General features: G+C 28.2%; 4 protein-coding genes, 1 long non-coding RNA gene and 1 pseudogene across 6 annotated transcripts; 3 read left to right on the forward strand and 3 right to left on the reverse strand.

Moving 5' to 3' along the window:
- The first annotated feature begins 753 nt into the window (after positions 1-753).
- Positions 754-3,321, forward strand: LOC149033489 (uncharacterized). Its single transcript, XR_016178650.1, has 2 exons — positions 754-1,099; positions 3,252-3,321. It is a non-coding gene; the product is annotated as an uncharacterized LOC149033489 (long non-coding RNA).
- A 978-nt stretch (positions 3,322-4,299) lies between these two features.
- On the reverse strand, positions 4,300-7,223 carry LOC107074138 (folliculin). Its single transcript, XM_015335274.2, has 8 exons — positions 6,864-7,223; positions 6,246-6,651; positions 6,063-6,168; positions 5,459-5,733; positions 5,288-5,400; positions 4,883-5,209; positions 4,569-4,803; positions 4,300-4,488 (listed from the first exon to the last, which is right to left on the reverse strand). Exons 2-8 carry the CDS (start codon positions 6,548-6,550, stop codon positions 4,347-4,349), a joined length of 1,503 nt encoding a protein of 500 aa, XP_015190760.2. The 5' UTR covers positions 6,551-6,651; positions 6,864-7,223; the 3' UTR covers positions 4,300-4,346.
- Positions 7,224-7,612: 389 nt separating this feature from the next.
- Positions 7,613-8,768, forward strand: LOC107072866 (histone-lysine N-methyltransferase SETMAR pseudogene; annotated as a pseudogene).
- A 431-nt stretch (positions 8,769-9,199) lies between these two features.
- Positions 9,200-9,939, forward strand: LOC107074146 (mitochondrial import inner membrane translocase subunit Tim10 B). The gene is made up of 3 exons (XM_015335298.2): positions 9,200-9,340; positions 9,424-9,519; positions 9,613-9,939. Exons 1-3 carry the CDS (start codon positions 9,320-9,322, stop codon positions 9,784-9,786), a joined length of 291 nt encoding a protein of 96 aa, XP_015190784.1. The 5' UTR covers positions 9,200-9,319; the 3' UTR covers positions 9,787-9,939.
- Positions 9,940-10,307: 368 nt separating this feature from the next.
- Arfip (ADP ribosylation factor interacting protein arfaptin) lies at positions 10,308-14,870 on the reverse strand. Its single transcript, XM_015335310.2, has 6 exons — positions 14,609-14,870; positions 14,120-14,325; positions 13,828-13,995; positions 13,300-13,621; positions 13,020-13,197; positions 10,308-12,940 (listed from the first exon to the last, which is right to left on the reverse strand). The coding sequence occupies exons 2-6, from the start codon at positions 14,319-14,321 to the stop codon at positions 12,788-12,790; spliced, it is 1,023 nt and encodes a 340-aa protein (XP_015190796.1). The 5' UTR covers positions 14,322-14,325; positions 14,609-14,870; the 3' UTR covers positions 10,308-12,787.
- Positions 14,871-15,907: 1,037 nt separating this feature from the next.
- On the reverse strand, positions 15,908-25,428 carry LOC107074157 (cell division cycle and apoptosis regulator protein 1). Of its 2 annotated transcripts, none has more exons than XM_015335323.2 (15): positions 25,195-25,428; positions 24,506-24,633; positions 24,163-24,434; positions 23,750-23,989; positions 23,368-23,631; positions 23,054-23,279; positions 22,713-22,990; positions 21,656-21,911; positions 20,663-20,728; positions 20,191-20,391; positions 19,842-20,021; positions 19,051-19,404; positions 18,614-18,971; positions 18,193-18,536; positions 15,908-17,998 (listed from the first exon to the last, which is right to left on the reverse strand). In XM_015335323.2, the coding sequence occupies exons 1-15, from the start codon at positions 25,250-25,252 to the stop codon at positions 17,717-17,719; spliced, it is 3,507 nt and encodes a 1,168-aa protein (XP_015190809.2). In that variant the 5' UTR covers positions 25,253-25,428; the 3' UTR covers positions 15,908-17,716. The 2 variants fall into 2 exon arrangements, with proteins under 2 accessions (XP_015190809.2, XP_089034697.1); XM_089178571.1 differs by having other exon boundaries at positions 20,185-20,391.
- Between the last annotated feature and the right edge of the window lie 300 nt (positions 25,429-25,728).

The raw sequence follows: 25,728 nt of genomic DNA on the forward strand, positions 1-25,728 counted from the left end.
TGAAGACCCCGGCATTAAGCCGAGTGTCATGTAACGACAGTCACAGGAAGTAATTACCAACTTGCAACCATGCTATTAGCGGAGCTTTCATTTGTCCAATTCGCTCATTCTATAGAATATCCAGTCGATCTTCGATTATTTATTAATAATTATTTAAAAATAATATTGTTATATAAGTTTTCAATAATTAAAAAGCAATAATCGGAAATTCATTTAATTGTTATTTTTTAAGTAATTTTCATTGGATATATTAAACGCTTGCAGATTATCACGCCTGCAATCTTTCGTGAGAATTTTCAAATCTAAATCGTTGGGAGTATATTTTTAAACAAAACATATTTAATGTATATGTACGTGAAGTATAAATAAAGATTTTATATTTTCACAACATTATTTTAAAAAAATGAACTTATATTTTTTAATATACCGCGAATCCATTAGCAATTTATATGATCGCTGATTGGTTACATAGAAAAAACGTTCTGCGAATGAGCAACAGAAAGTCAAATGTTCAACTTTTCGAATTACGAGACGCCTAGTGCAGCGATCCCATTCGTACGATAATTTGAAGCTTTGTACGATCCAAAATTCAGCCTGTACGATAATTTTCGATTTTCTCTCCAATTAGGAATTTCGAAAACTTGATGACCTTTTTCTTTTTTTTTTAGTCATCAAATTTTGCAAACGGGTAAGTTAGGGTTCAACAAGCGATTTGCGATTTTTCGATTTTGATTCGAAATCTCGAGAACCACCACTGTACGATCTGTGTACGATCTCTGTACGATCTGGCTTTCTCCTTGTCGTACGCCGTATTAACCGTTTTTACGATAGGTTTTTTGAACTTGAAGACTAAAAGGTCATCAACTTTGAAAAAGTTGGAACTTAGACAATTTTTTTAGAATTTGAAAATCCAATCCGACAAATTGTACAAATTCAAAATTTTTCCTGTGCGTACGATAATTTTCCGGTGTGTACGATAATTTTACGCCCCTGTGCCAATCAGACGAACTAAAGTCTCTGGGATCACTGTCACTGGCCTAGTGGAATTCTGGATACGGACCTAGTTGAGATGAAATTACTGTCGTCCTTATAATTACAGGTAATTAGCATGTATTTTTTAAACATACATCAATATCCTTTATATCAATTGATTCCTTAAAACGTGTTTTCTAACATCCATTGTTTGTAAGTCCAGGCATCGTCGGTTAAAAAAAATATTTGCGAAAATCTAAGAGCATCTTTGCGTTTTATCAAAGATTTTTCAAACTTTTAACCTTTATTTTTGATATTTATTTTGTTTATTAATAATGCTTTATTAAGGGGACCTTTCGGTCTAGAATTTTCAAAAAATCGATTTTTTTTCAATATTTCGAAAGTATAGTATCTTAAGAATATACTGTGAAAATTTAGTAATGATATTCACAGTATTTCAAATTTTACAGCCCATTGAAGGCCCAAAGTAGGTAGAAGGGTCGGTCCGCTCAGTGAATAGTTCTATTGTTCTTAGAAAAGCAGGTGCTACCTGAGTTGTCTACCTGAGTTGTAGTAAAAATATTTTAGTTTTGAGAGTTAAATTTGTTAGTATAACTCGGTCTACACAGACAGAATAACATGGAGTAAAATTATTATTGTTAAAAAAATATATTTAAAAAAAATGGATCGTAAGCAAGGTAGCGGTGCTAGTAGAAGACCAAGCTCCACAGCAAAAAAAAAAGATCATTCAAAAGTAATAGATATACAAGTGAAAATGCAACAGAATACATTAGTACCTCTGCAAATAAAATAAAAAGTAGTGATGAATTAGAATTAAATGTCGAACCTAGTATGAGTTATTGTATTATTCAATTCACAGCGGTTTTTTTTACGTTGCAACATTTATTAAAATGTAAAGAATGTAATTATGACGTGGGTTTTAGTAAAAATGGGCAACGTGGATTAGGATTCAAGCTTTCAGTAAAGTGTTAGTGTAAAGAAACTTTAATTCCATCTTCTCCTTTTATTGATAAGGCGTTTGAAATCAACCGTCGACTTGTGTTTGCAATGAGAATGCTTGGAGTTGGAGTATAAGGCATAAATAACTTTTGCGGATTGATGGATCTAGGACGGGGTCTTTGTAATAGTACTTATTACAGTATTATAAATAATATAAAAATAGCAGCAGAGGCTGTTGCAAAGATTGTATTTAAAAAGCCAGTACAAGAAGAAATGCAGCTCAACGAAGAACGAGGAAATCCGGCAAATGAACTGTGGATAATTGGTGATGGGTCATGGGCGAAACGTGGTTTTTCTTCTCTTCTTGGTATGGTGTCAGTAATAGGAAAATATAGTAACAAAATTTTGGACGTTGTTGTTAAAAGCCGCATTTGCCAAGGATGTGCAAGCTAGACCAGGAAAACGGACACAGATGAATATAAGGTCTGGTATGAGGAGTATAAAGTCCACTGTGATGCTAACCATGAAGATAGTTCTGGTAAAATGGGGGTAGATATAATAATAGAAATATTCAAAAGATCTGAAGAATTACATGGTGTTAAATATAACTCAAAACAACAATGAAAGCTTCAACGCTTGTGTATGGCATCTTGCGCCGAAGCATTTATTTTCTGGGAAAAAAATCATCGACATCGCTACATGTTTTACTGCTTGCGCATTCAATGAAGGCTTTCAATCTTTATTGAAAATAATGGACGTAATGGGTATTAAAATCGGTCGATATGCTGAACAACTTGCCCAAGACCGTGATGCACAGCAAATTTATAAAGCTGATCGTCAGAGCACGAGTGACTCTAAAGAGTCCAGAACAGCTCGTAAAAAAGCTAAAACTGAAGAAATAGAAGAGTATAAGAAGACTGAAGGGATACTGTATGGTGTTGGAATTGCAGATTAATCTAAGTAGACATTTAAATCTAATTTTTTTGAGAAAATACTTATTTAAAATTTTAAACGCGTTATCTCGAAACTACTTTTTTCTGTCATATGTTGATCAATTAAGAAAAACTACTCAACCGATTCATCTCAAATGAAAATATGTTATTAAGTACACTGGCAGCTATCGCTGGGACTAAAACGAAAATTTTCCATTAAATATTTATAATTTGTTTATGAACAAAACATTGTAAAAATCAGGCTGTTTTACGATTTGTAATTTTGACAATACGCCATTTTGTTATTATTGTTTTTTTTTTCATTTTAGTTCCTGCGATAGATATACTCATAATAATTAAGGATCATTTTTAATTTTTTGATTTCAGATAAGTGGAAGAACCAAATCGATTAACAGCAGCAAAGTCAACTTTTTTCGAAGGGACGACTTCAGCACCATTTTTAAAATAATAAAAAATTTTTTTTTTTTTTAATTTCCAATTTTGTAAAATTTATAAGTAATAAAACATTCTTACAAAATTTAAATAACATTGTTCATTTCTTTCATTAAAAAAAAATGTTGAAAAGCAGTCAAATTGTCACCCGCTAGACAGCAAGGTCCCCTTAATAATCTTTCTATAAATTAATCTCATAGATCGTATTTTGTATTATATTAAATGTCCATGTATGCCTGTACACTAACAAACAATATAAACATCCTATAGAGATATGCATATATGCATATGTGTTCGATTTATCATAATTGATCGATAATTAATCGAAAGGAATGTGTATTGTTAACTAAAAACACCCAATATATGATCGGAGTACCGTCCTCTTCGAAATTCACCTTCAGACTGGCACGTTGTCCTCTATAATAATCCTTTTATTCAATGTTGTTTATGTGACTTTCCAAATAAGGAAATCCTATTTATTACGAATATTACTCCTGTTACGCACATGCACATCTTTCAGAAAGTATCATAAATATAAATCATTATCAAATATATTAATACAATTTTTACTTTTCAGTATTTAAAATTTGTTCCAAAAAACAAGTACAAGAGTAAAATATTTTATACGCTGAGTAATTCATTAAACAATTTAAATCTCAACTTGTTAATAAAAAGTGATTTTATTTCATATCAAAAATTTATTTTTGTTATTACGTAAATATTATTATATAGTGAATAAAATGTTGATACAATAGTATATGTTATTTTTCAATGATAATATTTAAGGCACACAAACAGCATGGTTTTATCACGGCTTTTTCATTTTTTTCTCAACATCGTCATTTTTCTTTTATACGTAAAATGTAGTTTTTAAAATTCTTATTTTAAAAGACCGGAAGGAAGTTAATATTTAATATTCTGATTCGCCATGAAAAGATATGAAAAATTAGGAAAGGATTTGTGTAAGAAACGACACAATGTGTTTGTACCCAATGGTATACTACAATCCATACAATTTCAACAAATAAATTATGCAGGATTTGATGGCAAACCCATGGACCATGCATCTAATAGTTTTTTATCATGAGGACCAGCTCCTAAGCTAAGCATGAGACCAGAAAGATCTGCTCTATGACCTCTGCCTCGCATCGCATGAACAACCCTTGCTATACTGTAACAAAATCACTTATATTTTATTTAATTCACTTTATTTATTTATTTATTTCAATTCACATATATATATTTTCTTACTTTGCCCATTCTTTTTGTAAAGCAATAAAATGTGCTTTAAGAACAGAATTTCCAAGTTTTTTATCCTCCAGCGATTTTTCAAGTTTTAACAACAATGTAGGCAGTTTTAATGGAAGTAAACCAGTCCATTTGACGATATGCGACGGAGTATTTTCAGCTTTATGTTCATCACTTATAATATCCAATCTACATACATTTGCAGATGGTAAAGGTACTGCTACTGATGTATCCACCCCTGAAGAATTATGTTTTTACTATCTATTAAGAAATCTGCAATGTTTTAAATTACAATTAAATTACGAAGTTTTATTTACCAATGAAGTTATATTTATTTAAATCCAAATATTCTACTGCTTGTGTATGTACTCTTCTGCATGCTTTTGGTACCAATGAACTTAGACCATGTAACGATTCAATTCTTTGAGTTTTTGGACCTCTCACTAAAATTTGAATGCCAGTTAAGCTGGAGTATAACAATTGTCTAAATTGATCTTTGCCAAGTATTTCTTTTAAATTTCTTAGAATGAGAATAGCAGTATTATTTGAAATCTCCGAAAATTCTGATGTTTGAGATTCTTCTGTATTTAAGTTCAAATTAACAGGTAATTTTGTATTAACCAAAGTGAATCCTTCTTCAGTTTCTAAAAAATATCATGTTATTTAATTTTATAATATACATAGATATATATTTGAATTTTTTGTCTATTCATTATATTGACCTATACGATGTTCCAAATTGTAATCAAATTCCTTATCTAGTAAACTCATTGGTAGAATTTCTATAAAATGTCTAGCGCCTGCACTGAGAATCCATACAAGCCACATGTGGATTCTGCAAAAATCTAATAATATATATTTGTACTTTGAGCAATATAAAGTATTGCTTATACCTGACATAAACATGCTTCTCATTTGTTATACTGCTAAGTGCTCTAACTTGTTTTGTTGTATTATGACAGGAGGCTGAGCCGCTATTTGCTGTAGTCAAACGCATAGTCCTTTGTGGGCATTCAGCTTCTTCAATATTGTATTTTCTTTCTGCACAATCCTGCAATTCTCTGATGACCTCTCTTAGATTATCAATTAGAAATGGCCACATGTTCAATAAAAATTGCTTGTCCCTCATGAAAACAATGAAGCTGCACCATCTGCGAAAGCCTCTTGCCTGTAAACAAAAAATTAAGTCTGAATATAATTAAAGGATATTTAATAGATTAATATATTCATATCAATATCATTTTTTTTTATATTTTAGAATTATAATACCTAAGCTTTATCGAAGTTAGTAAATGTTTTTTTTTTATGATTAAGATTATAAGAGTATAAGGATTATAAAATCTTGACGCGCGCGCGCGAAATGATTTTGAAAGTATGCATGTATATATATATAATTTGATTTTTAGAATATTACAATACAGGAAACTCTATTATTAAGATGATTTGAATAATTTGTTGTAATAGCTACCAAACATGCTTTTTCGTTGTATAATTCACCTGGGCATCTTTTAATGTAAAAGTACGACTTAAAACATGCCCTCTGTATTCATCTCCAAAATAGCAAACACCTTCTTTGCCTGGATGTACCTCACAACTGAGACTCCTTAGATAAAGTATAAAATTTATAATTTGCATATACTTTTGAAATAATAATATAAAAATACTTAAAATATAAATTACCTGATGCATGCATGTTTTAATAAAATTTCAATGTCTTGCGTTAATGGTTGTTGAGCAGATAAAAATGATGTTTTAGTATCATGCTCATTACTCAAGTATTTTAAATTGTTAATACTTTGACAGCCTTCACATTCTTGTTGCCCTTCATCTACTGTAGTCTGTGCTTGTTTCAGTATTTCTTTTGGTCCATAAAATTTTAACTTTTCTTTACTTTGATTGTCATAATTACGATAAGTTTGAGTGGTAAATATTACTTTAGGCCCATGTATTTCACAAAATGTACATAAAGCAATAGCAGCATTCATTGCTTTATTCAAATTTAAATAATTAAATTTACAATATATCTTAGTATAACCAAGGTTATAAATATAATTTTTTTAGAAATTTTTTGAATGTTTAGCATTACCTATAAATGATATGCAAATGTGTAGGCGCATATATGTGATAATAATTCCAAAATGTTTTCAAATTAACTGAGACTTGACAAATTATTGAAATATATTATATTTTATTAAACAAATCATTCATAATACTTATAACTATCAATAATATTATTTAAAGTAAAAAGCCATTGTGGTATACTGAAAGTAAGGAAAATATACTGATAAACATACACACCTATTTCTTTGTCATTGATAAGAGAAGATTGAAATGAAATTTATTTTTTGACCTCTTTCACGTGATACAACGAAACTGATACCAAAGCAGAACACGTGATTATATTAAACACAACTACATTCGTACCTTTTTTTAATTGGAATTTTTCTATTCAAATTGCGAATAAATTTAATGTACATTTAATCCTAATATCATTATTTTACATAACAATGAAAATCAAAATCATTAAATTCAAGTTTAGAAACATTATAAAAGTTTTTAAACGAACTCATTAATATTATGAAAATGTAAATACATTATCTATCAAACTCAATGGATAAAACATAACATTGTGCAAATTGACTTAATCATAATTTATGTCCACAAATACTAGGTTTATTGCCTGATTTGTGAAAATATAAAAGAAATCTTATGAATTTCTTAATTTAATATTAGTAAAATTTTAGATGGCGCACCATCATTTTACATTTTTTGTATTATAATACGTAATAGTTTACGATAAATTATTAACTGATTTAAATTAAGAGTATTTTATTTGTAATTAATTTTTTTTATATAAACTGAATATTTAACATATAATAAGTATGTTAATAATGTTTTAATTGTATCATTTTAATGAAATTTATCTTTGGAACTATAAGTTAATTTTTTATTAGGTAGATGACACATCATTATCATATATATGCAGTGATCTACCGCTAGATGTTACATTGAGCTGGGGAAAAAGTTTTTTCGTATTTTTCCGATAGATGGCTTTAGTATCGCATAATTCTGGTATGTCAATCGGATCGTACAATACTTGTGTGTACATTTAAGATAGCATATTATAAATATATTATATTTGTTTATAATAAAATAAAAGTTGTAATATTTATTTCATTCAATCTCAATAATTGTTATGTCTTTAAAATGAGTGAAAATAAAGAAGAAATTCGATACATTTTGAAATTTTATTACAAAAAAGGAAAGAATGCGACACAGGCAGCTAAAAGAATTTGTGATGTTTATGGACATGATGCAGTGTCAGTACGTGTTGCACAAAGCTGGTTTAAACGTTTTCAATCTGGAAATGTTGATGTCAAAGATGCACCTCGTTCTGGTCGACCAATCACTGAAAAAGTCGATGAAATTTTAGAAAAAGTTGAACAAGATCGACACATTAGCAGTCATGATATCGGTAAGGAATTAAACATCGACCATAAAACAGTTTTAAATCATTTGGAGAAAGCTGGATACAAAAAAAAACTCGATGTTTGGGTGCCATACAATTTAACAGTGAAAAATTTAATGGATCGAATTTTTATCTGTGAATCATTACTAAAACGGAACGAAATTGAACCATTTTTGAAACGACTCATTACAGGCGATGAAAAATGGATTACGTTGCAACAAAGTGAATCTTCGAAAACAGTGATAAAATCAGAATTTGCGTCAAGTAAAGTAATGCTGTGTGTGTGGTGGGATTGGAAAGGTATTGTTTACTACGAGTTGCTATCACCCGGTCAAATGATTGATTCTAATCTCTACTGTCAACAACTAGATAAAGTACATCAAGCAATTGAGATAAAACGACCAGAATTGATCAATAGTGAAGGCATCGTTTTCCATCACGATAATGCCAGATCCTATACATCTTTAGAGACCCATCAAAAATTGAGAGGTCTTGGTTGGGAAGTTTTAATGCATCCACCATATAGTCCTGACCTAGCTCCATCAGATTATCATTTGTTTCGTCCTCTACAGAGCTCTCTTAATGGTGTAAAGTTGACTTCAAAGGAAGCCTGTGAAAATCAATTGTTGCAGTTTTTCGCCCAAAAATCACAACAGTTCTACACCGATGGGATTATGATTTTACCTCAAAAATGGCAAAAAGTGATTGATCAAAACGGCATATATTTGGTTTAAAAAACTGACTAACCTTACTTACAAGTCCTCTAACGAAACTAGGACGAAATACAAAATGTAGCATGGCCGCCATCTATCGCCATTTGAGATGTATATTTAGTCACTAGGGTAACTAAATTACTAGTTAATATATATATAGACGCTATAAGAAGTGTAACAAGACTGCATATAAGAGTATCCTTAAGAATATGTGTTTGGACATAAGCTTAAATTAAATCGAAGTTAATATTGATGCAAGCTCTCGCATCCAATTAATGCAATCAAGTAACCATTCCGAGGACCAATCAACGTGCTTTGATGGTCACGCTGTAACGACGAATCACGAAGCTCATACGAGTGTAGTTCTACTATCTTAATGAAACATCTAAGAACAAATGATATTCCATTAGTGAATTTAAACAAAACATAGGGAAGTTGTTGGTTAGAAGTCCCGCAAATTTACATGCATTTTTAAAAGTATTTATTATTTGTAAATGGATGAATGAATTTCAAATTGCATTACTTTCACTAATATAATTTTTTAATAACTTATTATATCATCAATCTTAAAAATGGATATTCAAATTAGAAATGTAACTTTTTTATATAATACTGTGATTTATAATAGGTTATAACAAAGTATGCATAAATTACCTTACATTTTCTCTGTTTCTAGTATCGAGATTTTTATTTTCTATTTAATCAAATAACGGAGAATTGTTTCAAAAGATGTGCCAATCCATGTCTTAATAGAGTTATAACTCCTAATGAGGTACAATTAACAGTAGATTATTTTATAAATTAAATCATATTGTAATGTGTATAACCTTTAGAAATGTGTTGTAAATATATTCTTTATTTACAGGATTTATGTATTAAAAATTGTACAAATAAGCATGTGAATACAAATCACAAAATTATGGAGTTGTATATGGAAATTCAACCTGTTTTAGTTCGTAAGAGAATAGAAGAAATGAATAATACTCAAGCTGCAACAATGGCACAATCAGAAGATAAACAAGAAGTAGGAATATCATAAATTAATTATAATTTTTTTTTTCGAATATACAATTGACTTCTTTATTTGTACATATGTAATAATCTTTATTTTTCTCCTTCTTCATTAAATTAATGTGATCATAAATTAATTATAATTTATGTTACGAATATATAACTGACTTCTTTGTTTGTATATATGTAATAATCATTATTCCTTCTTTATTAAGTTGATGTTCTGATCTTTAACTATTGCTCTGATGCTTAGGTTCTCTTTTTCTCTTTCTCTTTTTGTTTTCTATTTACTGATGCAAATTGAAATCATTTTCTTGTTAACCCAATATATCATTATAAAAAATGTAGATTTTAATATAAGATTCATTATGAGTAAGACTCTTTTTTTTCCATTATTTGGCTGTGAAATGTATCATGATCTCTCACACTTAATTGTAATGTGCAAGGACTTATAAGTTTAATTTAATATTTACAGCAGTAACAATTATAGTATAATAATAAACTTTTGTCAAATCATTATGACTGTTATATTTAAAAAAAAATTGCAGATTATATAAGCATTGATTTATTAAGAATTTGTATACACATAATATACACACACAATAACATTATAATTAGGAACATACTGGGTAGAATGTTTCAAATTGGATAATTATCTCTTTCGATACTTCAAATTGGGAAATGTTCTATTAAAAATGATTAAAAAATAGTTTTGTTTACATGCAAATAAATAATTTGATATTATACAACACAAATTGAATTAATATGATATCACAGAGTAGAACATTCTTCTTATGTAATTGTTAATATAATACTATTGCATTTGTCATATGAAGATTTGATAATTTAAAAAATTGAGACAATAAAAAAGATTTATATATTACAATTGTTAATTTGAAGCAAAAAAGAGGCAATCTCTGAACCTGAAACATATTTTACACAAACTACATTTTCTCTTACACATAAAAAAACTATTAAGCCGTATATTGTTTTTACGTAAATTATTTCATACAGTTATCTAGTAATTTATTATCTAGAAACTACTTTCATACGCATTTATATATAGCAAGTTTTACATATCTCCTAAACTATAGATAATTTAAAAATTTATACCAGGAATGAAATTTTAACAATAATTAAATTATCATTAATATTAAAACATTTCTCTTTTTTTTTTCTTTCTCTCTTTCTTTTTTTCACATTCTTCACATTAAACATAAAACATATTAAATAAAATATCTATGATATAATATACTAAAGCAGAATGATACACTACTTATAATTAAGATCATTCATAATCAATTTCAAACATTGTGTAACTCTTGTACACATTTTATATAACACTGACATACATAAATTTGATATACTCGATGTGTTCATAATATATTTCATATTCGCTTCAGAAGATTTAACTTGAGAAATTTGAAATATCGCATTGATGGTCATAATTTAATCCTAATAAAACAGATTTGAATTTTCTATGTCATCATCTACATTTAAAACACGAGCAAATAATTAATAATAATACAAGAATATAATACGAAGCATAACAATTTAATGGTGCATTATTAATATTATTTCTTTAAAATATAAGAATAAAAAGCATTATATTATATTTTGAGTTATTTATATCACAAATAATTATGCAAAATTAAAAAATAAAATATATATATTATGTAATTATATTGTTAATTAAAAAATATTACTGAATTTGACTAGCTTTTAGAATAACTTATTTATTATATATGCTTTTAACGTGTAAAAAAAGAAATCAATATTGTTTAATATTTATTTACATATAATTACTTCTTTAAGATAGAAATACTTAGGAAGATATTCGTATTGTACTTTGACAAATTTACCAAAGTTACTTTTTTTCAACATTTCAATCAATAATTATTCTATAAATTTTATAAATAATAAATATAATAGAAAAAAATTTTTCTATTTTATTATTATTTAAAGTATATTGAAATTTATTTGTTTAAGAGATTGTCATTTTATAACAATATATTGAGTGTTCTTTTTTTTTTTTTTTAAGAAAACTTATAGAACTGTCTTAATTTTTCAAATTAAATCACATAAAATTTATAATGATGATATTAACTAATTGATAGTTATTCCCCTGTAAGTAGTAAGATATATATCATATCAATAGACAATGTTTTTTTCATTATATAAACTGAAAAAATAAAATGTTAACAAGCTATTAATATTATTTCTAACACATTTTATAAATTTCATATATATTAATTTATGAGAATAATTTTTATATACATGAAAATTTTACTAAGAAGTTGGAGATATATAAAATTAAACATATATTGACTTAAAAAAGTTAAAAGCATTGAATATTTGTCATGATCTTTTAACAGATCTTTTTTTTATTTTAAGCACTGCCCAAGCAATTTAATAATTAACCCCATAAACCCCAAGAGTTAAATTTTAAAACATTTCACTTCCAAATTTTTGTATGAATAAACTTTGGTTAAATAAATCACTTTTAAATTTTATTATAATATAATTATATATATATAAAATAAATAAAAAATATATTAAATAAGCAAATAAGTCAGAAATAAAACAATGTATGGGGTTTTTAGGGTTATTACTCGTAGTATTTAATAACTTTTTGAAAACAAATATTCAGTATCTTCTTTAATTAAGGAGAATTTGATATATACGTGATTGTAAATATCAGTTTTTATATCTCACTTAATAAGAAAATAAAATGGGAATACTTGTTTTCGAAAATTTGTTGCATAGACACTAAATTTGGTTTTTTTATGACTTAGTAGAGAGAAACTATAATCAATACAATTCAGTCTGTCATTTTTACATCATATAATACATTTTCTTGATTTATAAATGATTTAAACTGATAAAGTATTCGGCAGCTCAATATGTACGAGTAACTATTCTGATATCTAGGAATCCTACCTTTACTGTATGTTGTATTAAAGGAGATTCGTGTGGACGAATGCATTCTCTTATATTCTTCATGATCATCAAATACACATAATCAAAGACTACTGTTCCAACCATGATGGTAAAGAGGAATTTGGAGATTTAACTTTAATATTAAATTGTTTAAGTGTTGCTTCTAATGCAGTTTGATTCCCAGAGAAATAAGCAGATACTGCATTATGAAATAAGAGTAATTGTTTATGCATCACTTTAATCTGAAAAGAAAAGATGATTTATATAATAATGTATAATAAAAAGGTGTGATGAAATATTTATTAAAATAAATATTCATACTCTGTTTTCATCTAAAAATTTTAATTTAATTGAAACATCAGAACGTAATTTTTCAAAATGTTGTTTATGTTCTTCATAATTCAATTGTGCTTCTTCTAATCTTGCTGCATTGTTTCCATCTGATTTTATAGCCTGTGCTAGTGTTTCAAGATCTGTTCTGTATGCATCGTACTCAATCCTGTTGCATAATAGAGCACGTTAACTGCATATGCATGAATATTATATTTTCCATAAAGTTTTATTTTAATGTAGATAAATTATTTTATAATTGTCACCTTACCGTGCTATTTCATACTGACGTACTGTTAGTAAAGTATCTTCCATAGTTTTGTTGCAAAGAGTATTTACAGAAGATACAAAAAAATTCAAGGCCCCTAGCAGTGTCTCTCCATTTTTAGTCAAATTTCTTTGTGTTTCTGAATTATATAAGAATTCTTCTTGTAATTCAGGTGATTTTTGTGCTAATTCAGAAAATGCTTCCCCTAAAGCATGCTGAGTTTGTACTACATGATGAAAATGAGAGGCTAAAGCCCGAGATAATCTTAAGATATTACAATATTTCCTTTGAGTGTCTCGCAATAATTCTATTTGACTCTCAAGTTCTAGAAATAATATTTAATTAATAAAATTATATTTTATAATATATTGTACATATTGTAGTTGAATATTATTTAAATGTGTGGATTACATATGAGTTGTATTATGTTAATATAACTAATATGTAAAGGAAAAGTAATTACTTTGAAAGACAGTGACGTTAAATAATTTTTACAAATTTCTATCAATTGAATAACCATTAAAAACTTACCAGAATCAACAGTTCGTGATGTTTTTCCAAGTTTTTCATACATAAGTTGTTTAGTACACTTATATGTAGAAATACTCCAATTTTTAATACTTTCAATTTTACTTTGAGCTGTACGCATTGTTTGCGTATCTCCATTTTGGATAGGTGTACTTGGAGATACATTGACCGCTGTTAAAGTTTTAACTTTATTTTAAAACTTTCCTTATATATAATTTTAAAAATTATTAACTGCTACGTATTTTAATAATTAATGTCAATAAAAATATTATAAGAAATAATAATATATACATACATGTTTGCGGCACCGAGCTGCCTACAGTTAAATTTATGGTAGCTGGTCTTGGTAAACTATCTCCAGTACAATTATTCGGTACATGTGGTGGTGGTGTTCCAGAATGAACAGCACTATCACTTTCATTTAATGAAGGAGCGTCTTTTAACATTTCATGAATGCTTCTTTCCATTACGCTTGACGTTACAGTAATCTGTGACATTTCACTTTAAAAATATACAAATGATTAATTTATAAAATTATCTATATCATAATTAAACACAATTAATTTTTCACTATTCTTATAATTCTATTATTCTATGTTATCATATCATAAAATAAAATATACCGAGTTAAAGGATATAATCATAATAAGTTATCTTAAAATATTTTTTGACGTTTATTCTTGACGTTATATTCGATTATGTTCAGTTATAATTTTGAATGAATATTTTTGATATTATTTACATAGAAAAATTTAGTTAAAATAATTATTTGTTTAATACTTACAATAACTTTCTTTTTTATTCCTGACTATTGTTAGCACATAAAAAATTTTAAATCCTTTACTGACTCAATCTACGTACACATTTCCTCCATTAAACTATTTCAATCTATTGGCAACGAATTAAGAGCGAAACATGAACGAAATAGATGTAAATACTGGAACATTCATAGCGGAGGCGCCACGAAGTAAAAAAACATCTATTTGTAGAAACTGAAATAAAATAACTATTTCATTATCACATTAAATAACTTATAGATTATTGTAATATAATTCATTATTCATATTTAACGTTGAAATATAAAATATTATATAGTATTCTGTAATAGTAATATTATATCAATCATTAAAGTTGGTAGCATTGATAGTTGGACCGTTCTAATCGATCTATTTGCTGTGTCGAGATAGAGACCCTGTAGAAGTCAGTAACTAGCCATTCGGCCCGCGGTCATTGGATTTCCCATAAATCTTTCTTTTTGAATTTATAATAATTTTTTGGTGTAACCTATTCTATATTAATATAAATTTTTTAATTATCATTAAATATGGTTCATTTTTTTCTGTATTTGATGCAATTAATTATTTCATAATTATTTCAATGTTTGAATCATTCGCGCGCAAAATCGAGTTCCGGTCCCCCAGCAATGTACATGGCGCATCCCTCCTACAGGATCCCTATGCCGAGAGAACTATAGGAGACATCTTGTGGCTGCACTGTTCGCCGAGTATTGATTCTCGTCGCCAGGCGCGTTCCGATCGAGATGACTAAGGCGCCACCATTGGGAGCATGCGCACATGAGCACATGCGCACTACCAGCAACGAGACGGCCATTCGACCGTCAGCCGTCATAACAGGAATGTATGTGGTCGGTCAGTCTCAAGTCTATTTTCATAATGCGTTTTCTTTATCATAATTGTTGTTTTATCTAAATTATATAATAAATATACATGTATGATAAGTGTTGTGACAAGTGTTTTGACAAGTGTTGACAAGTTTTTTACACGTGATGTGGCATCTATACATTCTGTATGTAAACCATACATAGAAATATTTTTTGTTCTCATGAAGTAAGGCTGTTGCATTTGCAATTTTTATATAAAATGAAATCCTCATAATTATTTCATTCTTATATTAATCTATATCAATATATAAAAAGACAGTTTATTTTTTCCATCGTTCGAAAAAATTTCCGTACAGAAATTACTAAATTAATTTTTAAAAATTTATTAAATCAATAGTTTAGATTTTTCATTACAAAGTATCATTACAGATATATTATAAGGAGAAAATAATAAATTCATACTTTAATACTATTAATCAATTTATTTTTAATTTGTACATTTTTTAATACGTTTACATTCATAGTTGTAAATACAGGTATGTTCTTAAAACATATTTTTCTTTCTTACTTAGATGCATATACTTAATATCTGTTTCTATTCTTTGTATTTCTAAAATACAAGTAAAGATATAAGAAAATTATCTTAAGAAAAGTATAATATATATAGAAAGAAAAATGAAATATATGGAAAATTGTTTACTTATTTAATTTTTTTATATTTTTTTTACTAGCGTTTATTCATTACTTACACTTAATAATTTTTATTATATACTCCAGTTCACTGTTTGATTATAATTTATTTTTCTTTCTATGCAATTTGATTTCAATTCATAGTATTCATTTGCTACTTTCGTATTACAAATTTTCCAAATAAAACAGTTATGTACAAAATACTACAGTTATATGTGGTGTTCATTATGTGCTTTGGGCAAATACAGTTTGAATAGATATTCATTAAGCTAATAATAGTATTGTATGTATTATGTAAATGATTCGTATAATATCAATTTCTATTACGGTATGATTTTTTCATAGGACTAAAAAACTTAAACTACACGAAAAAAAGAATAAAGTGTTGTTAAGTTAAATAGTAAAAATCACGTACAAAGATGAAATATGAATTATTATGTCTTTTGTTATATAATTAATTCAATTTTCACACTCACACTTATGAATTCAAGGTTAAATCACGCATACAGCTGATTTATAAAAATTTAGATGTCAGATTTTTTTCATTTTTTTTTTTTTATATATATACAATTGACGTGCTCGACGATGCATAATGTTTAAATTACATTACTAATTGTATATAACTATAATATACATAATTTCATTGGTAATGTAAAAGCCAGTTAATCGATTTTTTTTATTTATTATGTTTATTATGTTATATATATATATATATATATATATATATATATATATATATATATATATAACTTAATAAATATATGATTTATACACATATGCCATTTTTAGAAAACAATGTTAATATGTTACATGTACAAAAATCAAAAATTATTGTAATAATTATGTACCAAGAAAGAAACTATGCAAAGAATACCAAGTTAATTAGCTACTACATTAAAAAAAAAAACATAAAGTGCGGTGTATAAGTATAAAAATATAAAGATTATATAACATATTATTATTGCATCAATTATCGCATATTGCGTCAAAAATTTAATACTTTTGTAATATACCTTTCTTTTTACAGTATTTTTAGATTTAAATGATATTAAAATATAATTTTCTTTAATGAAAACTTTTGACATATAGTGAATTCTGGCACCTTCTCTTTTTTTTTTTACAAAAAAAAAAAAAAAGCACTGTATAGAGATATATGTAAAATGAAATACAAATGTTAATCAAAATTATTTATATATTATCACCTGGCACTTTATGGTAGATCAAATTTCCATTTAATATATTGAAGAATTTATTTTTTAAATAAAAGTCAATAGTTTCCATAGAAAAAAAAGTAATAATAATAATAATAAATAAGTTTTACATTTGTTATTATTTTAATCACTAAACATTTGATTAATTATATATCAGTCGTTTAGTATAACAAGAATTTTTCCTATATTTTGCCATTTTTATGCAAAATTTTTATGAAATTGAATTTTTATCCACTGACTTTCACATGTGAAAAGTTAAATTCTAATATTATAGAGTTGTTCTCTAATAATGTTGAACACAATCATACTTTATTATGAAATTGTCCCAATGTGTATTTTATGTATATCATTATTAATAACAATATCCATTTTATTTCTTCTCTTTGTCGCTTTCCATAATTTCTTTTCTATTAGAAATTTTATTGTCACATTTTCTATTATCCTTTTCAATTTCTTCTTTTACAACACTTTTACTATCACCCCATCGTGTATCAATTTTGCATTTATTTTCTATCTCAGAGCCATTAACTTCAGCTACAATTTTTTCATCTTGTATTTCTACAACTTCTACCTTTTTGTTGTCACCCTGCATCATTTTAGAAGCTATATGATACATATTTTTTACTGCAGTTAAATAACTATTACATTCAGTCTGTAAAAAAAATGATAAATATTATTAAATAATATATACGTAGGTTGGAACTTAAATAGTGGCAACTATTTATTCACAACCGATACAAAAGAGTTATATGTTTGCTGCTGTTACTGTCCTTTAAAGTAGTCACCAGCGTTGTGTATATAATACTATTTCATTTGTTTAAATTATTCAATTTAAAAATAACTTACCGATACTTTCTTAAGTTTTTCATCTGTACATCTTAATTTATCTTTGTAAATCTTTAAATCTTCGGATAAACCTTTTAAATTGTTTCCTTGTTTTGCTGATTTTTCATTAACAATTCCTAATTCATTTTGCAATTCTATCATACGATTTTCAGTATCTACACGTGCTTTTTCAGATCTTTTTAATTGACCAATTAATTTCTCAACGTCTAATAAAGAACCTTTGTATAAAACAAATCCTTCTGGTATCGATTCTTCTTCAGTTATTCCTGTTGATTTATCATCTCTTCTAGCACGTTTAGAAGGTGGTCCACTTGATACAAACACAGGTAATAATTTTTTGTTACCTAAAAACAAAATAATTCTTTTAATACAAACTGCAATATATTAAACACAAAATAGTTTAAAAGATAATTAAAATTACCAAGAGCCAATGAACGTAATAAATCTTCTTCATTCTGAGTCTTTCCATTGTCACTTTTATCTGCATCTTTTTCATCTTTTCCATTATCATCTTTAGCTTTATCAGTTAATTTTCGATAATGCAAGGAATCTCTGGTAACCACTTTCTGTACTAATTTACGTACTTGTGCTCGTGACAAATTCAATCCCAATGTATAAATAAGTTCTTCAATATCTTTATCAAATATGTATCCACAATGTGTTTGATCAAAATATACAAAAGATAAAAGTAAATATGGATCATATGTGTAGAGTTTTGTTTTTCTCTTTTTTCCATCTTTGTCTTTATCTTTTTTACCATCTTTAACCGAATCGTCATCCTACAAAAGATAATTCTTATATTATTATGAATAAAGATTAAGATAACAAATCAATGAATCAGAAAGTGTTAAAAAATACCTCAGATTCCTCGAAATCATCATCATCTTCATCATCATTCTTTTCTTTGTCTCGATCTTTATCATCAGTTTTATTCTTTGCTTCTTTATCATCTTTTTTATCTTTACTACCTTCCCTTTTTTTGTCATCTCTCCTTTCCTCTTTCTTATTATTACATTTTCTATCATCTTCACGTCTTCTATCATCTTTTTTCTCCTCCCTTTTATCATCCTTTTTATCCTTTTTTTTATCTTCATCTTTTTCTTTAGGTCTTTCAGGCAAGTTGCATAATGATCGATATATGCGAAAACCAAAATCACGCATTAACATTTCATTAAATAATTCGGCAAATAAAGACACTTCGAACGAATGTTCCTAGAAAAATATAAATTATTTCAAATTAATTAAAAAATAATATATCAAAAGTATAAATATGATTTTAATTCACAGTTAACATGTAATTTTATATTAATTTTGTCTACTTTTTAGTTTGTAGAATTAATTGATTTAATAACACTAGATATAACCAGACCAGTCATTTTGACTGGTCGGGCCATTTTAATTCAAAATTTCTACTTCATGTAACATTTGATTTCTATAAATTATTAAGCGTTTTGTTATTTAAAAATGTTTATATAAATCCATCTATTAAAATTATTATTGTTAAACATTTTTTGTTATTTTTTAAGAATAAATAAAGACTGAAAGCCTCAAAAAGCATTTTTTTGTATAAACCAGTCATTTTGACTAGTGTGGTAGAAATAAAAAATGGTTATATATCTAGTGTTAATAAATAAAGGACTTATATGTACCTTCGTGTCTTCTGGTCTGTAGTCGAGTAAAACACTCAATGACATAACTGTACAATCAAATTTTCCATTTTTTGCTGATCTAGATGGATGAACAATAATGTGAGAAGATTCTGGTAGTGTATATCTTTTCTCAAGTATGGCTCGTTCACGTTCGTATAGTTTTCTTTTATCTTCGTCATGCTGTAAATTAACGTACATACTAACACTTAAATATCATTCAATATTAATTATATTATGTAATATTATCTATATATCTATCTTAATCTTAAATACTTCCAATATATTATGTGTATATATATGCATATATATATATATATATATATACACATTATTTATGTTCGACCTTTACATCTTTATTTTCCTTGAATTTCTTTTCGTCATCCTCTTTTGGAGGTGGTGATGTATCTTCATTATCTTCTACGTCATCTTGGCGGCCTTCTTCTTTAGCCTGTTCTAATTTGATGGCTTTTAAAAGACGTGCAAGCAATTGCGATTTTAGCCCCTTAGAGCTTAAATTTCGTGCAACCAATTCTTGACGTAAATCATTCACCTTTATCAAGTAATATAAATACATATAAATATATGTATATATATATTAATGAGTAAATATTAACACATTGTGGACTGATCATCTTTTCGTTAAACTTACTACAGTAATCAAGTGTTGACCACTAGAGTCAAAAAATACGTATTAATAGCATGTTTAATTTTCAAGACAAATATTCCTAAAAATCACCTACTAAATGATACTATTATATATTTCATCAGTGGTCCACAATATGTTAAGTATAATAATAATTTTATAAAATAATAACACATACATTCATAGATTTTGGGTCCAACTGAGAATAATGGGTTGGATCTTTCTTTTCTGGTGCCATTTCATCCTGAAAACAGAAAAACTTGATTAGCTTGCAGAAGTAAAAAAGATTAATAGGAATCTACAAAACAGAAGCAGCCCCTATAACGAAACGAAACCACTCCCTCTTCATTCTTTCGCCATTCTTCTCTTTAATCATTCTCTCACATAGTAATGATACACCTTTCTTCATTCACGATGTCCCTCAAGTATGACTTAAATAACTGCTAAATTCTCATAGTGTCCTGGCTCTGGTGTCTGTGTCGTTGATAGGTTATGGATATTACCAGTAATGTAGTAGTATATAACGATGAGCAAATGAAATGAATGAATAATTTATCAATGATAGAGGTGAAGGTGGTATCAGGAATGGGAATGGCTCAGCTGTGCTCTTCTCCGAGCTAGGCTTGCTTGCGTCTCTTGTTAATGCAATGAAACTGCCAATGGCTAAGGGAGAATTTGCAATATATTACCCATCGATCATTTTTACACCTGATATCTAATATAATTATTTGATAATGATAAAATTTTAAGAGAACTACTACAAACTGTTATGTGCTACTAATTCTATTTAAAAATTGACTCCTAAATTAATATTATAGTTAAATAATATCTTTGTTTATGGATATATTTTACTATGAACAACAATACCAAATGTTAATAAGGAACTAAACTAAAAAGTATTATAACGTAAAACTACTAACATCTTAATATATTCCCTTTTTTGATGTATAAAATTTATCTCTATGATAAATCTCTTGCTGAATAAAGCTAATTGTTTAAAAAAATTCCTAAGTAGAGAAAGTAATAGTAAAGAAAAAAAATTTTAATATAAGTTGGATCGATGGGCAATTATCGCCTACTGAAAATTCAGTTTAGTAGTAGGAAACAGCTGCATGTATACATAATAAGGTAATAAAAAGGTAAAAATATTATGGGATGATGTTGGCAGTGCCTTTTGATCAGCGACGGCAGCCTCATCAGTGTCATTGGCAGCATCCAAATCGTCGGGGTTAGAGGCAGCACGCAGCAATTTTCGTTCCAGTTGTTTCTTATAGTTGAGTTGTAGCCCATCCCACTCCAATCTGGTAGGCACACAGCTCCATACATCTGGGAGAAATAGTATCACGGTTTCAACGCGCGAGGGCACCACTCGCCCTGACTTGTGGGTCGTTTCTGCACGTCTGTAGTAGAGTTCCAGGAAGCGATACCTGTGCCGCAAGGAAAAACAATACCCAAACGTCAACTCAGATTAATGCTGCTTAGCCTTGCCTTATATGCTAAGTGATCGTTCGCTTGTTCGTTAAGCCCACGCACTGCATACAAAGCCACGCACAGCGTACAACGTAGACCATTTTGAGAAAGCACAAATGAGTAGATTCACAACAGTAATTGAACAATAGTGATGATTTGTCTGCCGCGACTGCTCGTATTTCATCGTTGTGGTGCTTGAAACAGGATCCAGTGCACAGCAATCTTCGTTGGTTGGTCGTGCATAAAATAAATACGTACCTCCTATGTAGAGATTTAGCTACAATCTTAGTTTATCAAGTGAGAAACTTATTAAAATCTACATTTCCTTTCTTTTTTTTTGTTTCAATCACGAACGGTATACCCTGTCGTAGACGCATCTTAATGCTACGCCATGCTATTTAAACTTTAGTAGCTTGTCTCTCAAGAAAACTATGTACAATGTAATTTTGCGAACTATACAAGTTTGAGGTCATAAGAATGCAACATGACACTGATTATTAAAAGAAATTTCAATCGAAATTTACCATAATAATGGCTTATGAAAATTCAATAATTGAATTTTTGAATGGTGCATTATAACGGGCAGAAAAATTTGTAAACATCACATTGCTCAACGAGGGAGCTTTGATTTAAACAACAACAAAAAATGAATAAAAAAAAATAAAACTTGAAGAAAAAATAGAATGAAAAAAAAAAATCTGTAATTGTAATTTAAACGTACGTTACATAAAAGAATACCAATATTTGCAAAATCGTACCACTGAGTGCAGCTGGACAAATCTATCCCTGTAAGTGCTTTACAGGTTCTGACAGCCGTTCTGATCAATACCGAAGGATCCTTTTCGGGATTTGGCCCATCCAAGGAAGGACTCCATGGTCCACCAATAGCCATTGTTTCATTTTTACCTCGTAAGCCTACTAAAAAGTTTATAAGGCGTGTGGGATGTATATAGTCACGATCTGGGTCTCTGTCCTCTGAGACTCCGCAACATCTTTTATAAATTTCTTCCATGGCAGGCATTGATATCAGCATAACCTAAGTTAATAAAATATAAGAAAAATGAACTGTTAATTAATTCATTTGTATAATTTAACGAACCTTTGCAGAAAAGAGGTAATCGGCATCAGAAGGCTCTAGTACTGCAGTATTTTCTACATATGGATCTACATCCTTGTGCATAACATGAAAAGAGCAAGGTTTGTTTAAAGTGAATGGCATATGTGGTGGGAAAGCATCAACCCATCTGAAGTTAGTCGAAAAGAAATCACTAGGAATATACATATTTTGATAGCGTCTTCTTATTTCAAGAACATCGGCTTCAGGTCTGTAAATAATATCAAATAATATCACTTAAGATTAATCAAAATTATAAACTCGTTAATGTTGAAAATGACAACGTAAAGATTACTAACAAATCAAGAGCGATTTTTGGTATTTGAACCATATATCGTGGCACTACCCTGGTACGTCTACGAGGTCTAGGAGATTTACTTCTTCTAGTTCTTGATGGACTACGTTCTTCTTTTTTTTCACGTTCTCTAATTCTTTCTTCTCGACGTCGTTTTCTTTCAATCTCTTCCTCTTCATTCCTACGTTCACGCGGTGATCTCTCCCTAACTCTCCCAACTTTATTACGGTTACTAGCTATATTTGTATTTGTTGTAGTAGTTGAAAACCTTTTAATCATAAAATTATTTTTCAAAATTTAAATACAGAAAAACTATTATTAAATATGGTCAATGGTGTAGTTTTTTCAATGTTTCTGACAAATTTTAATTATTAAATCAATCTTACCTATTATTTGTATTTTCTGTAGGAGGAGGTACAGCGTTATAAGTTCCTGATGGCCGATTAGCTTGTTGTTGTTGTCGATTACCTTGATTTGTCTGTTGTGTATTAGTATTGTTATTATTATTTACCATAGGTAATACTTGTATTCTTGTAGCATTCCATTTAAATGGCATGGAAGGATTGTAAGATGCTTCTACGAGTACACGATCTCCTACTATTGGATTAGAACCTTTTACGCAAGCACTGAAATACAAATGATTAGAAGTGAATTTAACAAATTAACAACATGGCTGTATTTTAATGTTTCAACACTGAACAGATTAAATATTCTTGCAATTTTCTCCATTAAATAATACAAATTGAAATTATATGATTTACCTGGAACATTTATAATTGATCAGTTCCATTTTACTCACCTTGTTTGAAAGAATACATCTTCATCAACAAAACCAAAATTATCATGTACTTTAGTAACTGTTCCTGTAAAGACTCTTTGTTTTGGTGATGATGAAGGTACATTTTGTTGTACTTGTTGAGGTACACCAGCTACAGATTGTTGAAATGCATTTGTATTTAAAGCTCTTGGAGTCGGATAAGAAACAGTAGCAACTTGTGGATACAATTGTCCAGCTATTCCAGATGGTAAATTAGTACCAAGAGTAGCCATTGAAGCCATTGTTATATTAGGCTGTAGAAAAAGAAAAAACAATTATAAATTTAATGTTGTTAATTGATAATAATATAACATGTTTCATTGACCTGTTGTAAACCCAAGCTTTGTTGATAGACTTGTTGTGTTTGTTGTTGATATTGAACCATAGGTTGTCCCCCAATAGTACCCATTGCTTGACCTAACATTTGCTGTTGAATATTTTGAATTCCTTGTCCTATAAATGCAAATACAAAAAAATCAAATATAATATAAATTATATAATCAAATGACTAATGTATTTTCTACTTAATGAAACAAAGTACAAGTTGTACAATTAAATACAGTGCTGTATACTATCAAAATTAAAGTAGTATTTAATTAATGCAAGAGGTATCAAGAATAAGCTTTAAAAATAGAATATTATTATTATTGTAATAAAATAATGATTCTATTTATTTGTATAGATTTTAACATTATTTCATACATCGCCCGCCCACTCGCGTACACGTCACACACACAAGTGCGCTCGCGCGCACACACACACACACACAATGCATGTAAATCCAGAATAATTATTTCCAAATATTAATAAAATATACAGCATATCAATAAAATGACATTATCTTATTTATAAATATACATGATTTATTCATTATATTATATTGTAAGTAATATATAATGAAAAAAGTTTTGTTCAACTTATATAAATTTTAACACAAATTTGGCAACATTGTTTTCTGCACACGGAACGACATGCAACTTTTCCATTTAATATTAATACGTAATATTGTCTTACCAGCATTACGAACCCAAGGTGGATTCTTTCCACCACCAAATGGTGAAAGATTACTCATTTCTTTCTAATTATTGTTTTACTTTACTTCTATAAATCCTCTAATGAACCGTATTCTCGATTGAGCGTCCTTCACACGGGCGCCATATTTTTGGATATTACAAGCATAGAATAATAATCTTACAAGACTTCAAATCACACTTTGTATTAATGTTATCAAATCCAGCAAATAAAAAACAAATTCGAATGGTAATAAAGATCTAGTTTTATTTAATCAATGTTAACTAATTATTTTAAAGTTTTTTACCGTTAATAACACAAAATTACCTATAAAGTATAGTTCTATACTAATAACAATAGGTGGCGCCATCTTCGACGTTCAAGAACCTTACTAAGGGTAAGAATAGGGATGCCAATATGATTGATATTTTTACAGACGGTTCAAAAATTCTTGAAAACGCAAATATTCAGTTGGATTCTCAGTGTGGAGTAAAACTGATTTGTACAATGTATCTAATAAAATTCCAAATCTGGCTT

Source organism: Polistes dominula, unplaced genomic scaffold (assembly GCF_049000335.1).
Source record: "Polistes dominula isolate Pdom_NZ unplaced genomic scaffold, Pdom_raw_medaka contig_373, whole genome shotgun sequence".
In the NCBI taxonomy this organism is placed as follows: Eukaryota; Metazoa; Arthropoda; class Insecta; order Hymenoptera; family Vespidae; genus Polistes; species Polistes dominula.